General features: G+C 43.4%; 1 protein-coding gene across 1 annotated transcript; it reads right to left on the bottom strand.

Annotated features, from left to right (window-relative positions):
• Window positions 1-1,534: 1,534 nt before the first annotated feature.
• On the bottom strand, window positions 1,535-14,959 carry LOC135108087 (thyrostimulin beta-5 subunit-like). The gene is given in 5 exon segments (XM_064018722.1): window positions 1,535-3,127; window positions 3,684-3,758; window positions 14,174-14,257; window positions 14,776-14,922; window positions 14,924-14,959. Coding segments are annotated over 5 exon segments (513 nt in total). The 3' UTR covers window positions 1,535-2,956.
• Window positions 14,960-16,645: the final 1,686 nt, after the last annotated feature.

The following is a 16,645-nucleotide window of genomic DNA, read 5'->3' on the forward strand; positions in this document are numbered from 1 at the left end:
CAGGAACCAGCTCTCCCTCTTTCCACACTTGTACTCACACGTAGAATGTTGTCTACAGTACCTCTTTAACCGCCACACTTAGTAGCACGACATGCTGATGTTCACGGTAGCGAGGACGAGCATGTTTCACGGCACCAGACTTCACTCAGGAATGATCACAGCCGGAAGGAGAATGAAAATGCATCTACACATTCCGTTTTCTTTTAATTCGGCGCTACGTACTTCTCTTTTTTTTTACTTACTCTTATGAATTCTAGTTTGTTTTCATTTCTTGTTATGTTTTTTTCTTTTAACATTGATTTTTCTCTCGCTTTTTTCATCATAGGAAGCACGAAAACAATAGAGAAGTTATTCATCAATATTTTTTTCTTTATGGAGAGTTATAGGCATCGTATTTTTTCCACCCTTTGTGAGTATGCATTTATTCATTGCTTTCACGAGTGTAATGGCGTTTAATAGGCAATAACATGGATCCCATTTTGAATGGCTGGAGCCGAGCCAAGGGCGGGGACGAACCAACCACCCACCTACCTCACCAGTCCTGCTTCTCTCAACATTCGCCTTTGTTTCAGGACACTGTACAGCCCGTCAGCGAGAAGATAAGAGCTGAGTGGCGTCCTGGAAGTGAAGAAAGATTTACATCATCTCTGCAGCACAACTGTCATCCCTCCTCGTCCTTATGTTTTCTTTTTACGTTTAGACAGAGACGTAGATCTGTTACATCATCTTAATACTGTAGTGAGAGAGGTTTCAAGACAATTATCCATCAAATTTTGATGACAGCGTTTGACTCTCTTTGGGGACCGGCACCTCAATGGGCCCCCTTTTCTTTTTTTCTTATAGTTTTGTTGTCCTTGGCCGGTGCCCCTTCAACATAAAAAAAAGTGTGTTGTTATTCATTGTCTTAGCTCAGTTCTGTACTGTGCTGTTACTGCCTTAACTCAGTGTTGTAGTGTGTTGTCACTGTCTTAGCTCAGTGTTGTAGTGTGTTGTCACTGTCTTAGCTCAGTGTTGTAGTGTGTTGTCACTGTCTTAGCTCAGTGTTGTAGTGTGTTGTCACTGTCTTAGCTCAGTGTTGTAGTGTGTTGTCACTGTCTTAGCTCAGTGTTGTAGTGTGTTGTCACTGCCTTAGCTCAGTGATGCAGTGTGTTGTCACTGACTTAGCACAGTGATGCAGTGTGTTGTCACTGACTTAGCTCAGTGTTGTAGCGTGTTGTCACTGACTTAGCACAGTGTTGTAGCGTGTTGTCACTGACTTAGCTCAGTGTTGCAGGCTTTAGATGCGTGAATAATGCCAGACTTTTTATCTAGAGGGCAAGAATACGTATGCATGTTAGTTTTTTTTTTTTTTTTTTTTTGTGTGTGTGTGTGTGTGTGTGTGTGTGTGTGTGTGTAACAAAATAGCGGGCAGATAACTATGTAAGAGGAAGAAGGAAATAACAGATGCAATATCAATTATTATTTCTTTTTCCTTCAGGAGTTGTCGTTGTGGTTTGATGGATTGAGTGGCGGGTGAAAAAGAAAAGAGAGAAGGTTGCAGCGTAGCGGATTTATTTACAAAAATAGCTAATGCTTTCTTGAAGACATTTATTGAATCTCGGATCTGGGGGACGACATTCGCCCACTCGGCGGTACAGGATGCCAGCTCAAGGAAGAAGGTAATCACAGGGAGAAGAAAATGAAGAAATAAACGTTTTGGATCATCGCAAATAACGGGTATTGGAGGGATCATTTGAGGAACAGAGAAAGGAAGGAACTCAAAAAGTAAATAATAATAAATAATGACGAATTAGTACTTCATCTCATCGACTCACACACACACACACACACACACACACACACACACACACACACACACACACACATACAGAATTAAACAAGCAAAATTTTCTCTAACTAACTAATATCAAGCAGTTTGCATTCCTCGCGAGTCTCGGTAGATGTTGAAGCCAATTCCTGATGACCAATGGGGGGCAGGAGTGTAGAGTCTTACCACACTGCGTTACGGAGGCGAGTTTGTTTGGTACTCTTGGGTTACGGTACTTCCTGGGAGAATGTGTCTGTTTACTGCTTGGTTTTTCCTGTCTTCACTCTCTCTTCTCTGTTTTGTTCTATTTTTTTTTTCCCGAAGTATTCTGTGAGTGGACACTTCAACCATTCTCTCCTTATCTAATTACTTAATTGTTTGATACTCTTGAGTTTTGTTACTTCGTGAGAGAGTGGTGTCCGCTTACTTCTTGAGTTTTTTTCTCTTCACTCTCTTTACTGGCCTCTTCCTCTCTATCTTCTGATTCTTTTTTTTATCCTCGAATCGTCGCCATTTCCTGAAATATTCTGTGAGTGAGCACTCGAATCGTCCTCGCCTTATCTAATTACCGACATACAAATCATGGATCAGTGGTAGATTATATACTTTATCCTTACTACAGGGTTTGTTTACACTGCCCCTTGAGTGAGCATACAACAGCTTGACTAAGATTTCTTCTTTCTCGAGACGTTTCTTTGTCATCTTATTGTATTTCGTGGTTAGGTTTTTCTTCTCTCATTCATTCAGATGTTGTACAAATTATTCTCGTACCCGTGTCTCAACAACGAAGCAAAACAGTCTGGAGAAAACGGAGAACTGAAGGATTGTTTGGCGCATCGGAAGGGAGTCTTTGCGGCGGCCACTGTGGATGCCTCGACCCTAGCTAGCTACCACCACCACCACCGCCACACTTCGGTCATCTCAGCTTGGACCGTCAACATTTCCTGAAGAGCTTCGTTCAGGAGAATCCTTAGAAAATAATATCTGCATTTATTTAAGGGACTCTACGTACGTACAATAGATCCGCGAGCATCCTAAAGCAGTGCTCTAGTATATCCTGCAGGACTTCAGAATCACGTGACAGAGTGGGAGAGGAGGCAGGAACCAGGGTCTTGATATCCAGTCGCAGGCCCTAAGGGAGTGGAGCACTCAGCCTCTGGGCACCTGGGCTCTCGGGGCTCTGCGGGCGCCTCTGTAGCGGAGCCCTTCACACGATGCCTGCGAGGACTTGCACACGGCACAGGCGCAGCGCGTGGCCTCATGATAAGAATAAAGCTCAGTCCCCGGCGTCACTCCCTCGTCACAGTTCCTCAGCGTCACCTACAGCGGGAGAAAGACAAGGTGTTAGTGGTTGCTGACAAGGGAGAGGGAAGGCTAGTGTTAGTGCTGACGAAGTAGAGGGAAGGTAAGGTGTTAGTGAGAGCTGGTGGAGTAATGTGTGAGGGCAGAAGTTATAGATATGATAGAAAGTTACGAGTGAAGACACTGTGAGGGTTGTTGAAGGATAAGGGTGTTGCTACTGCCAAAGGACGAGAAGGAGGAGGAGGAAAGGGAAGAGGGGGAGGAATGTGCTGATATACAAGTGCAAGTCAAGATATGATGGTACGAATGTAGAGAATGTGAGGATGCTTACAGGTACACCCATCACAATACCTACTAGCCTTCAATACAAAGAATACACGTGGAAGTAGATGCATGTACTTAATGTATGTTCATATATTTTTAATGGAATGGTGAAAAAAAGTGTTGTTATCATTTGTCGAGTGATATTCAGTGAAACATATGTCTGTTTGTCTGCCTGTCTCTCTGTGTGTCTGTCTCTATTTATGTATATATGTATGTATGTATGGTTGGGGGTGTGCGTGCTTGATCTTACCTCGGTTAATTGAGTTTTGTCGTGAATACAGACGGGGTGGTGAGAGCGCTTGTAGGGGAACTTCCAGTCTGCAATCTGCGGGGGAGAGGGAGTGATTGAGTCCGAGAGAGAGAGAGAGAGAGAGAGAGAGAGAGAGAGAGAGAGAGAGAGAGAGAGAGAGAGAGACTGATAGGCAAAGTGACGCAGATAACGATAATTGACATCACAACTCTATTACACACACACACACACACACACACACCAATATAGCCATGACTCGCGTTCTGTCTGGCAGAAATAGCACGAGTCGCCCCCACGCGCAGCAAGATTAACAGCCACTTTGCGATGCCTAAGGACAAAAGGGTAGCGTCAGCCTGGACTCCCTCCCTTAGTAATTACAATGAATCTATTTCCAGCGCCTGAAGTCAGAGGTTGGGGAGGGTCGTGGTTGAAACAAGCAAGTGTATAATGTAAGGCAATCACAGCGCTCATTACCCGCCCGTTGTAATCGCCTGCAGGGAACGTGCGTGGCTAGATAGGAAGGTAATTCGGTACGGGACGGTGAGGGTGGATGGGTGAAGGGAGGATGACTCTGTATGTGAGGTGATGCAATGTTTATTTTTAGATCGTGCGTTGTTTGCGTTCGTATTTCCTGCTTTGTTTTGTTTTTGTATCTCTCTCTCTCTCTCTCTCTCTCTCTCTCTCTCTCTCTCTCTCTCTCTCTCTCTCTCTCTCTCTCTCTCTCATCCTCCTGCTCCTCCTCCTTCTCTTCCTCTTCTTCTTTTTCTTTATTCTTATTTCTTTCAACTATCCTGTCTCATTCTTTCGTATTTTTTTTTCAATCTATTCACGTTTGTTTTGTTTTATGTTCTATTTTTTCTTCCCTTTTTCTCTTTGTTTTTATTTTATCATTTCTCTTGTTCCTGTTTTTTCCTGCTTTTTTTTTTTGTGTGTGTGTATTTCAATTTATTCACGTCTCTTCCTTCCATTCTGCACCTCTTCCTCTTTTCTCTCCCTTTTTTTCTCTTTTCTTATCTGGCCTCCGCTGTTTGCCTTTCCTCACTCTCTCTCTCCTCCCCCAGGCTATCTTCTTTCCACGCTTTTTATCTTTTCTTTTTCTTTTCAGTCTCTCTCTCTCTCTCTCTCTCTCTCTCTCTCTCTCTCTCTCTCTCTCTCTCTCTCTCTCTCTCTCTCTCTCGACATACACACGATAATCCTCGCCACCTGACAACATCCATCCTCCTCCTCCTCCTCCTCCTCCTCCTCCTCTTTCTCCTCCATTTCCTTTCTTCCTCTTCCTCTTCGCCGCATGTCTTTTCTTTATTTTTCTTTACGTTCAGTCACATTGCCTTCTCTCTCTCCCTCCCTCTCTCCCTCTCTCCCTCTCTCTCTCTCTCTCTCTCTCTCTCTCTCTCTCTCTCTCTCTCTCTCTCTCTCTCTCTCTCCACACACACAAACACGCGTGGCTCCTCTCATTGAGTATTTCCATTTTTTCCGTCAGTGAACTTAAACGTGATAGAAACACACACACACACACACACACACAGAGAGAGAGAGAGAGAGAGAGAGAGAGAGAGAGAGAGAGAGAGAGAGAGAGAGAGAGAGAGAGAGAGAGAGAGAGAGAGAGTAGCAATCGCGCCTCATTTTCTGTGGTTCAGCAGGTGGATATTAATTAGTTTTTTCCTCCCTCTCAGTCGTAAACCACCTAACATATTTAATTAATCAAAGCGACCAAACCATTCCCTCGCGCTGGAATTCAAATTTCGCGTAGATCATTCCATTGAAAAGCTTGTTTTCTGGGTATGTTTTCATGTTTTTTCTCCCTCTCCCTCCGTCCCTTCTTCCCTCCGTTTCTCAAGAATGGTACGGGACGATGACGCAAGCAATGAATATAAAAAAAGCTGAATTAATAGTAAGGCAGAATAATTTCCATTTAGTAACGCAAGGTGTGGAGGGGGATTCTATTTATCTAGCAAGTCTGGCTATGCAAATCCCGAAGCGTGAGTGGATTGAGGTAACTTTGGTTGGCGTGTGACGGAACTTTGTAAGTCTTTTCATAGCTTCTCGCCCCCTTATGCTTGGAGAGAGAGAGAGAGAGAGAGAGAGAGAGAGAGAGAGAGAGAGAGAGAGAGAGAGAGTCACACACACACACACACACAAAGAAAGAGAAGAAAGGTAAAAATCTATACTTAGCCCCCTCAAGAGCAAAGAAAGAAGGACTAACGGAGCCTCTTTTTAATTTCACGGGTGACGGATAAAAGTGCGTTAAAGGAGCACACCTTAATGAGATACGTGAGAACAGGTAACAAGACCTAGGCATCTCCACTTGTGACCCTAACATTACTAAACCTCTCCCTCTCCCTCTCTCTCTCTCTCTCTCTCTCTCTCTCTCTCTCTCTCTCTCTCTCTCTCTCTCTCTCTCTCTCTCTCTCTCTCTCTCTCTCTCTCTCTCTCTCTGCAGCAGTGGTTAGTATTTGAGAATAATTGCCCACCACAACTCCTCTCACACTCACAGTTTGCAAGAGTTGCTTGTCAATTTACGTACGTGCACCACTTGTAACTATACTGCGCTCTCTCTCTCTCTCTCTCTCTCTCTCTCTCTCTCTCTCTCTCTCTCTCTCTCTCTCTCTCTCTCTCTCTTTCTCTTTCTCTCTCTCTCTCTCTCTCTCTCTCTCTCTCTCTCTCTCTCTCTCTCTCTCTCTCTCTCTCTCTCTCTCTCTCTCTCTCTCTCTCTCTCTCTCTCTCTCTCTCTCTCTCTCTCTAGGCGCCCAGCCTCTGCCCCCGGCCACACAACATCTCACAGCATCTCACGGCACCTACACAGCTCCTACCACCCTTCACAGCATCCCACAGCAACCACGAAGTTCCTTACCAGCATCACAGCATCCCACAGTATCTTGCCATAGCATCTCACATCCCTTAGACAGCATCCCATATCACCCACACAGCTTGCCTACCCACACAGCCTCCCTCGCCCGCTGCTCACTGCCAGCTAACTTCTATGAGTCATGTGAATGGTTACAGAGAATGCAATCTCCTCTCTCAGACAACACACAACATATTCTTCCTGTTTTTCTTTCTAGTTCTTGCTTCAGCGTTCTCTCCTCTGCGTCACTGAGGCTTTCAAAACGAGGACGCGGTAATCGTATAAGAGAAAGCACACTTGAGGAGAAAGAAAGACACAGGTGGAGGTGAAAATTGAAATGAATACCGGGTAAAGTGAGAAGGAAGAGAGAAAAGCAGCATGGCATCATTAGCAGAATACGAAGCAAAGCCAAAGGGTTCAAGATGAGAGGAAAGCAGACCTCAACTGCAGGAAGTATTGATGAGAAGAGAGGAGAGTTGAAAAGAATACAGGAAAATTGTGCGAAAGAACGTGAGTCTTTACGTTCAACGCCATCTATTCTCTTTCTTCTCATCCTCCTTCTCTTTCTTTTCCTCATTTTTTTCTCTTTCTCTTCCTCATCACCCTCCTTTTCCATACTGAGCAATATGTTTACGTCTGCCATAGTGTTTAATAATTATCCAGAAATTAAATCTAATATAAATTTTGATACAGTAAAAAGGCACATTTTTACATGCCAGACACACCTCATCTCCCCAAGCCAAGGCCAGGCAGCGAAAGAAACTAATGATTTTACTTCATTCATGACTTCTTTGTATATATATTTTTTGTAGATATGAAGTATAGCTGAAGAAAATAACTATCAATAAAAATAGTTAGGAGGGCATTGGTTCTTAAATAGAGGGGTAGATGAATGGAATACACCCAGTAATCAGGTTGTTAGTGGCGAGTCATTAGAGAGCTTTTAAAAGAAGACTTGAGACATTTATGGATGGGGAGGATAGCGGAAATAAGTAAGCATGTTTTTTTTTTCTATACAGTGACTGCCACGTGTAGGCCTGATGGCTTCCTGCAGCTTCCCTTATGATATTTTCTTATGTAGTTAATCTTCTTCCATCACCATCACCACCACCACCACCTGTGCAGGGACTTCAACAATTCATGAGCACACTCGCTCTTCACTAGGATTGCTGTTGACATTGCATTAATTGAAGTCATCTATATTCGGGCGCCTCTGGCCTCCGCGAAAAAAAGGATTAATTACAGCACGTGGGATGCTAGGCCACGTGAGCCCCGGGCGAGTTAAAGCGAGGCATTCAACGAGTCAGTGAGTCAGTCAGTGAGCTGCGTATTGAATCAGAGATAAGTCAGATGAACTAAAGCATTGTTACCGCTATTACGTTAGAAGCCATGATTTCGTCTGGCTATTTGAGTGAGAAAAAGGGAACCAGTCTGTCAGTTATGCAGTCAATCAGTCAGTTATTCAGTCAGTCCGCCAATCAGTCAGTCAGTCAATCAGTCATAAAGATCAGGAGGCAGTGTAGTATTGCACTATCAACCAGTAAGGTCATCAGAAATATCTGTATTTTTCCATGTCGAAAAGGTCATGGATTGTGACGATTTCTCCCTGACGAGTCTCAGCCACTCTCTGTGATGGCGTAACTCTGACACGATTACGGCTGAGGTGTTGTCATGTCACTGCATCGCGAATATAAAACACACGTCCATGTGGGAAAGTGAAACTAATGCAGGACAAAAACAGTGTGAGGACAAGGACAGAGGAAGACACGTCGATGCGAGAAGCAAAATAACTCCTGAACTGAAAGAAACTATGAATCACGAGAAAATTCAAATTAAATGAGGGACAGAAAAGGACGCGTCAATACGAGAGAGAAGTTAAGTGAATCCCGAACAGAACAAAACAGAAATTCATGAAAAAAAGTTAAAAATAAATAAACAAAAAACGAGAACCTTTCAGTCACCAGCACTGTGATGCACACATTCCCTGATCAGAGAGACAAAAGCTTGGGCAGCATTCCCGTGGAGGTGCATTCGGGATTTTTCCGTCGCCAATATGAGCTTAAGGCAACGTGGCAGCGCCCTCACGTGGCCTTTCCTACGCAATTATAATCACACCCTCTTCCTCCCTCCCTCCACCCTTCCCTTCCACACCCTCCCCACCCTCCATTCCTTCCTTTCCTCCCTCCACCCTTCCTTTTTGCATCCTTCCCCTCCCCCCTTCCTTCCTCCCTCCCTCCCTTCCTTTCCACACTCTCCCATCACTCCCTCCCTCTCTTCTTCGACCCTTCCTTTTCACATCCTCCCCTTCCCTGACTCCCTCCCTCGACCCTTCCTTTTCACACCCTCCCCTTCCCTGGCTCCCTCCCTCCCACGCAACCACTACACATGGAACAATAAGATTAAGGAGTTTCTTAAAGATGAAAAACTAAGCAAATAAAAAAGAAAGAAAAGAAAAAAACAGTAGCGAAGCCTTCCAAGGTAAATAAAAAGCTCCATTGAAGCACTTCCTTGCCGTAGCAACGCAAAAGTTAACTAGGTAACTTTTAAACAAAAATATAATGCTATAAGGTTCAGCCCATTTTCGGGAATGCCCATGCGCCTCAACACTGCCAAAAAAAAAAAAAAAAGCGGGAGTACAAACACGGACAGGAAAAAAACGAAGAAAACAAAGAAAAATAGGAGTAAATAAGAGGAGAACCAGAACAAGCAGAATTAGGAAAAAAAAAAACATCAAAAGAAGAAGCAGGATAGGAAACACGAGGAGGAACAAGAGGAAGAGGAAGAGAAGGAAGAGAGACGAAGGAGGAATGAAAAAGAGAGCGACAAAGGATTTCTTTATCCTTACAAATATGTGTGGACCAAGTTACTTTCATTAGACTCGTGAAAGGCATTACAAAGGTTGCATCTGTTTGGAGTTGGTGTCCTTGCCTTTCTTTGTACCTGTGCTAAAGGGCAACGAGGAAAATATACGGGAGGTTGTAAGCCAGGAGAAGAATGTCCGACCTATTGTTGCGATGCTTCGGGAGTGAACACACGGATACATTTGAAACATCGGGGAAGTAAAGGCAGATGTATCCCTAGATGACCAGAGAACATGTAGCATTGTGAGGCACATCAAATAAGAAGATATTAACATACGATGTATTTCTTGTATTTCTCGGCAGAAACAGAACTTTTCTTATATTTCATTTCCAAGGGAATATATTACTTCTCCTTTGCAGTTTCTAGTAAAATTAAGAGCAAGTCCAGCGGTTCGCAGTAATAAAATGTTGCAATTGGAAAACCGTAAATACTTCAAATATGGTATGCATGAAAGTGTATACTTGGGAGAGAGAGAGAGAGAGAGAGAGAGAGAGAGAGAGAGAGAGAGAGAGAGAGAGAGAGAGAGAGAGAGAGAGAGAGAGAGAGAATACAAAGAAACAAAGAGACAGACAGACAGATAAGCAAACAGGCAATAAGGCGGAAACACTAACACCTTTTTGTAATCATCCATCAGACTAATGTGCCAATTCTTTATGGGAAGCACGACGACAACCACCACCACCACCACCACCGCCACCACCATTATCAAAAAATATAAGAGTAACGTTTTTTTTTACCAATATATCACCTGTGAGTGTGTGTGTGTGTGTGTGTGTGTGTGTGTGTGTGTGTGTGTGTGTGTGTGTGTGTGTGTGTGTGTGTGTATGGGTGGGTGAGTGTAGGTGGGCGAGTGATATAAGAAATACCATATAAAAGGTATGACGCGACGGGAAAAAAACGTTGATCCTCACAAACGTTTTATCGGAAACCGAAAGCAACAGAGAGAGAGAGAGAGTGCTGAGGCGAGAGAGTGCTGAGGCGAGAGAGAGAGAGAGAGAGAGAGAGAGAGAGAGAGAGAGAGAGAGAGAGAGAGAGAGAGAAACACATTACATATCTTCAGGGAAACGTCCACTCATCACTTCCACGAAAGGAAAAAATCCTTCTTTTTTCCTCGTCACCCGATAAAATAGAGAGAAAAGGGAGAAAAAATTATATTAGAGTCATATTTCTTCATTTCACGATCATTTTTACCTTTAGGCTCACACACACACACACACACACACACACACACGCGCACCCTCTCTCTCTCTCTCTCTCTCTCTCTCTCTCTCTCTCTCTCTCTCTCTCTCTCTCTCTCTCTCTACGTATAAATCCTCACTATTTTTCTTTCTTTTTTCTTTTTTTTTTTTTATTTAATTTTACCATTTGCTACTTCTCGTTTATCTTGAAAACTGAATGACGCCTGGATTTTCCCCCATCATATTTTACATCGAGCTAAAAAAAAACACAGGCGGAAACTCACGTTAGACAAGATATTGTGAGAAAAAGTACATTTTAATTACCACGCACCACAGGAAATGTCTCTGATTTACTCACAAAGCACATGAGCCGGAAATTGCTTGCTGCTCATCCCTCTACTTAATGGAAGTAACAAAACGAGGCAGTAGAGTGAACGTAGCTATTGTTTCGACACTACACACGTTAATATCTACAAGCGAAAAGTACTACTAGTGTTACTGCTAATACTACTACTACTACTGCTACTACTACTACTACTACTATTACTACTACTATTACTGCTGCTATTGCTACACAACAGCTACTATCACATCTAATGTTGCATATATATATATATATATATATATATATATATATATATATATATATATATATATATATATATATATATATATTATATATATATATATATATATATATATATATATATATATATATATATATACCAGGCATGCAATCCCACACAGGGCGGACCAGACAAAGGACCACATACACCCACACTAATACACACATCATTCACGCTCTTGGCCCAGTCGGTAGAAAGGGTTAATATCGTGAAACCACCTTATTAATACTATTACTACAAATACTAACACTAACACTAATGACAATGACACCAGACATTCACTTGTCTCCATAAGTAAACTCAAGCCGAACCCGAACCCAACCCATCTATCTCTCCATCTATTCATCCATCGGCCAACAACAAGATCACCATTTGCATCCATACAGATTTCCGATTCCATCTCGCCCCACCAACATTTTTCCAGGGAAGTCTATTGTGTGTAGCTGTGTATGTACGTATTCGCACTTCGCCGCCCACGATACCTAACTTCGCCTCCACCACATGATTCATCTCGCCATAATGCGACAATTCCTTGCGCTCCTGCCTTCGTTATACCTGACTTGATGGGTGGGAGTTTTTGTAGGTTAGTAGTAGTAGTAGTAGTAGTAGTAGTAGTAATAGTAGTGGGAGTAGTAGTAGTAGTAGTAGTAGTAGTAGTAGTAGTAGTGGGAGTAGTGGGAGTAGTAGTAGTAGTAGTAGTAGTAGTAGTAGTAATAGTAGTAGGACCTGCCAGCTTCACCCTAGGATTAACACATTTTTCAATACCAAAGTCTACGTGAAGTTCAGTTTCGAGGGATAATAGTGTGGTTCCTAGGCCCTATTCAGAAACGTCCTGCTCTCTCACCACGATTATTTTCAAAGGAAACATAGATGATTAGCTGGGTTCTTACGAGTGTTTCTCCTGTTAGTAATGCAGAAATCCTGTCAATCTGTCACTGGAACCATAAAAACTCTTGTAACTTCAACTAGCGGCATTTAAACGTAGTGGAGATGCGGCGCAGTGTTTCAAAATATGGTGTGTAGGGTGAGGAGAGAGCACGAGCCTTCCCTTAATTCCTTGAGCGGACAATAGGTGAGGGGAGGGGGCTGAGCGGTGCAGGAGTGTAGAGGGCACGCCCATCACTGTGATTAGAATGAAGGGGCTCAAGAGGGGCGCGGTGGCAAGGTATAGCGACCCCCCTGTATTTGTTCGGCAAGACCATTTGTTACTCCCCAGGGTGTTGTCAAACCTCTTCCTCTTCTTCCTTCTCCTCCTTTTTTGCCTTTTCCATCTTTTCTTCTTACTATGTTCTCTCTCTAGGAGTTACGAAGTCTCAAATTACACGAGCTGCTTCACCACTTGCTAACCACCTCCTCCAGCTATTCTTCCTCCTCCTCCTCCTTCTCCTCCATCTTCTGTTCCTACTGTGTTCTCTTCCTGAGTGTAACGAAGCTTCAAAATCCATGAACTGCTTCGCTTCAAAACGTAAATAATTTCAATGGTTCAGAGATATGAACGAGTTTGCTTCATCGCTTGCTAAAGGTTCAGAAGGTTCAGAAATCTTTCTGAGTGCAGTGAAGTCGCTAAGTTAGTTTGAAACCTGGCCAATAAATAGAGGTGTCATATTTTATAGTTCAAGTGGCACTATGTAGTGTCAGTATAAGAGGCTTGATATAAAGATAGACATTCGTGTAGATCTCTCTCTCTCTCTCTCTCTCTCTCTCTCTCTCTCTCTCTCTCTCTCTCCCTGACGTAGTTCCTTTCCCTTTTCTCCATTATCTTTAATTCTCCACTTGTTATCGCTCGTATCCCTAACTCCTCGTCTCTTCCCTCTCATTATATTATCTTCTCTCCCTCCCCAACGTCACGTGATACGGATTAAAACCGTGAAACACAGCCCATCACGCATTCTATTTCTGAACTCTCTCTCTCTCTCTCTCTCTCTCTCTCTCTCTCTGTGTGTGTGTGAAAACACATGCAGTATGTATCCGACACATTAAAAATATTTCCTCCTCCTCCTCTTCCTGCTAAACTGTCCTTTAAAATAAGCTTAAGAAGAGGACTAAGAGATGAAATTCAACGTCCCCAAACAGCCACACCACAAGAACCAGAAGGGGAAAATTTTGTTGTTCTTGTTTTATAATTCAGTAACGATGTACTGCCTCCCAAGAACCAGAAGGGAAAAAAATGTTGTTTTTGTTTTATAATGCCACGTAATTCAGTAAAGATGTACTGCCTCAAGAACCAGAACGGAAAAATGTTGTTGTTCTTATTTTGTAATGCTACGTAAGTCAATAACAATGTAATGGTATGCCACACTGCAGTAACCAGAAGGATAAGAAAAAGGGAATCCGGACAATTTGGCCACGGACGATTTGGCCACGGACGATTTGGCCACGGGATGTCACCCTAGGACGTTTTGGCCACGGTGGGTAGGACATTTTGGCCACGGGAGAAAATACTAGGAATCTATTGCACTTAGTAGCATGCTTATTAAGTAAAGGAAAAAAATCTTTAGTCTGTTTTATTATCCAAAAAAGTTCTCTAATCTGTTCTGTTAGGTTAGGTTAGGTTAGGTTAGGTTAGGTTAGGTTAGGTAATAAATACGAATATTAATAATAATTGTGAAAATATGTAAATAATACAAAATATAATATATATTACAGTAAAATATGTTTCATGGCCAAAACGTCCACCTTGGGAAGTTCCCGTGGCCAAAACGTCCTACGGTGACATCCCGTGGCCAAATTGTCCGTGGGCAAATCATCCGTGGCCAAATCGTCCTACACCCAAGAAAAAGATGCTCCTCTTTTATGATACTACGTAATGCAGTAATAATGTATAGTCTCAAAAAAAAGCAACAAGGAGATCTCAGTTGCTCTTATTTTATATAATGCCGCTTAATTCACTAACGATGTACAGTGTCACAAGAACCAGTATGGAAAATTTACTGTTGTTTTGTGATGCTGCGTAACTCATCGCAATGGTAATCCACTCACCTCATTGGAGTCACACCTTCCCCAGCAGCTCATGACGTTCACAACATCCCAACACATCCTCCCGTTGTCGTCAGTCTTGTGCACCTGGACGGGGAAGAGGAAATGCGAGGCTCAGTTTGCTATCTAAGTTTGTCTTTTCTCTCAGTTTGTCTTTTCCCGCCCCCCTTCGTCAGTAATGGTAATGTGAAAGGAAGAGAGGTTTGTGTGGGTGTTTGGAAGGGTGTTTTGTTAGGGTGCTTGTTAGTGTGTGTGTGTGTGTGTGTGTGTGTGTGTGTGTGTGTGTGTGTGTGCGTGTGTGTATGTGTGTGTGTGTGTGTGTGTGTGTGTGTGTGTGTGTGTGTGTGTGTGTGTGTGCGTTTATCTTTCAGTAGGTTCATAGTAGTAGTAGTAGTAGTAGTAGTAGTAGTAGTGGTAGTTGTTGTTGTTGTTGTTGATGTACGTAGTAATGGTAGAAGTAGAAGTAGTGGTAGTAGTATCATAACTGGTAGTAGTAGGAAAAGTAATGCAAAAGTTATTCTCCTCTCTCTCTCTCTCTCTCTCTGTGTGTGTGTGTGTGTGTGTGTGTGTGTGTGTGTGTGTGTGTGTGTGTGTGAGTGCCTCACCTTGTAGCTGTACTGTCGGCGGTGGCACTCCAGGGTGGACTGCGGGTCTATGGCGGTGGCTGGAGGAAGAAGGCAGAGGAGAAGCGCTAACGCTGCCGCCAGTACTGCTATCAGCCTCCCGCACACCCCGCCGGCTCCCCTCCTGCCCGCTTACGCCTCCCAGGTCGCTTCCTCTTCCCGCCATGGCTTGCTCCTCTTGCTGCTGAAAAGAGAAGATGAGCATGTAAGAATAGAGGATTTTTTAATTACTGCGCTGAAATTCTATGTGGGTTCTGAGTGAAACTATATATTTGTTTTGGGCGTTGTTGGTGTTTTAGGTGTGTGTGTGTTATTCTTTTTCTCTCTCTCTCTCTGGTATGTATTCAGAAATGCTTTGCCCCCCACCCTCTCTCTCTCTCTCTCTCTCTCTCTCTCTCTCTCTCTCTCTCTCTCCTCTCCTCTCTCCTCTCTCTTGCTCTCTCTCTCTCTCTCAACACGACTGTTTTCCAAGGCCACAGAGATGATCACCCGTGTTCTCAAGCGTTTCTCAAGTTAGTAATGTAGAAATCTTGTTAATTTCTTACTGGAACCGTAAAAACATCCTTAAAAATCCCGAGTAACTTCAAGTACAGCCTTTTGAAAGTAATGGAGATGAGGCGCAGAAATGTCTCAGAATGTACTCTCTCTCTCTCTCTCTCTCTCTCTCTCTCTCTCTCCTCTCTCTCCTCTCTCTCTCTCTCTCTCTCTTCCCGGCGACACAACTAAACGTAGATAATTCCTCCTCCCTTTCCTCCTCCCTCCCTCCCTCCCTCCTCCTCCTCCTCCTCCTCCTCCTCCTCCTCCTCCCTCCTCCCTCTGACACCTGTAGCAGAGGGAGTAATTTAGAGTAATGGAGTTAGAACGTACTGTACTAAAGTTATCTCGTTATAGGCTGACAAATACTTCGCTCCCTGATGCTCCCTGCGTTCCAAGAGAGAGAGAGAGGAGAGAGAGAGAGAGAGAGAGAGAGAGAGAGAGAATAAAGGTGGGTCGCCTTCAATCGTTTCTGTAATTTCTGTCAACATTCACATATTCATCACACTTACACACACACACACACACACACACACACACACACACACACACACACACACACACACACACACACACACACACACACATTTCATTTGTTTGATGTTTAACCGAGCGTATATCAACGTTTTGACTGTGTGTGTGTGTGTGTGTGTGTGTGTGTGTGTGTGTGTTTAGATGGGTGGGTGGATGAGTGTTTATGGACAGACAGACAGACAGAGAGAGAGAGAGAGAGAGAGAGAAGGGGGGGGTAAAGTTTGACACTTCGACAAACTATGGCAAGGAGGAGCAGAGGAAAGAGGAGAAAGAGAAGGAGTAAAACACTTGGAAAATAAGAAAGAGGAAGAGGAGAAGAAGAGAAGCTTGCAAAAAACTTGTCAAAGAGTAATTAAGATCTCAGCAGGACACCTTCCTTTCCTGACAGTTCAATTCCGAGTGTGGCCTCCTCTCCCTCTGCCCCTCACTCTCTCTCTCACTCTCCCTCTCTCTCTCCCTCTCTCCCCCTCCCTCTTTCTTCCTCTTACCCTTCCTCCTCCTTCTATCCACCTTCCACCAGTTTTTTTTTTCTCCTCCCCATCATATACTTCTCATCCTCAATAACTCTTCTTTCTCCTCCTCCTCCTCCTCCTCCTCTTATTTCTTCCTTCTTCATGTTTTCTTCTAAATATGAACTTAAGTATTTAGTGACTTTTAAACCTTAACTTTAATGAACTTCCCCACCCCCCCCAACCCCTCCCCACACACACACAAAGGTTTGCGACTGTAATCATCGGTAATCGCATAAAACTTAATTGCCCGGAACAATTACATATAACCAAGA

The sequence above is a fragment of the Scylla paramamosain genome, chromosome 16, assembly GCF_035594125.1.
Source record: "Scylla paramamosain isolate STU-SP2022 chromosome 16, ASM3559412v1, whole genome shotgun sequence".
NCBI classification, from domain to species: domain Eukaryota; kingdom Metazoa; phylum Arthropoda; class Malacostraca; order Decapoda; family Portunidae; genus Scylla; species Scylla paramamosain.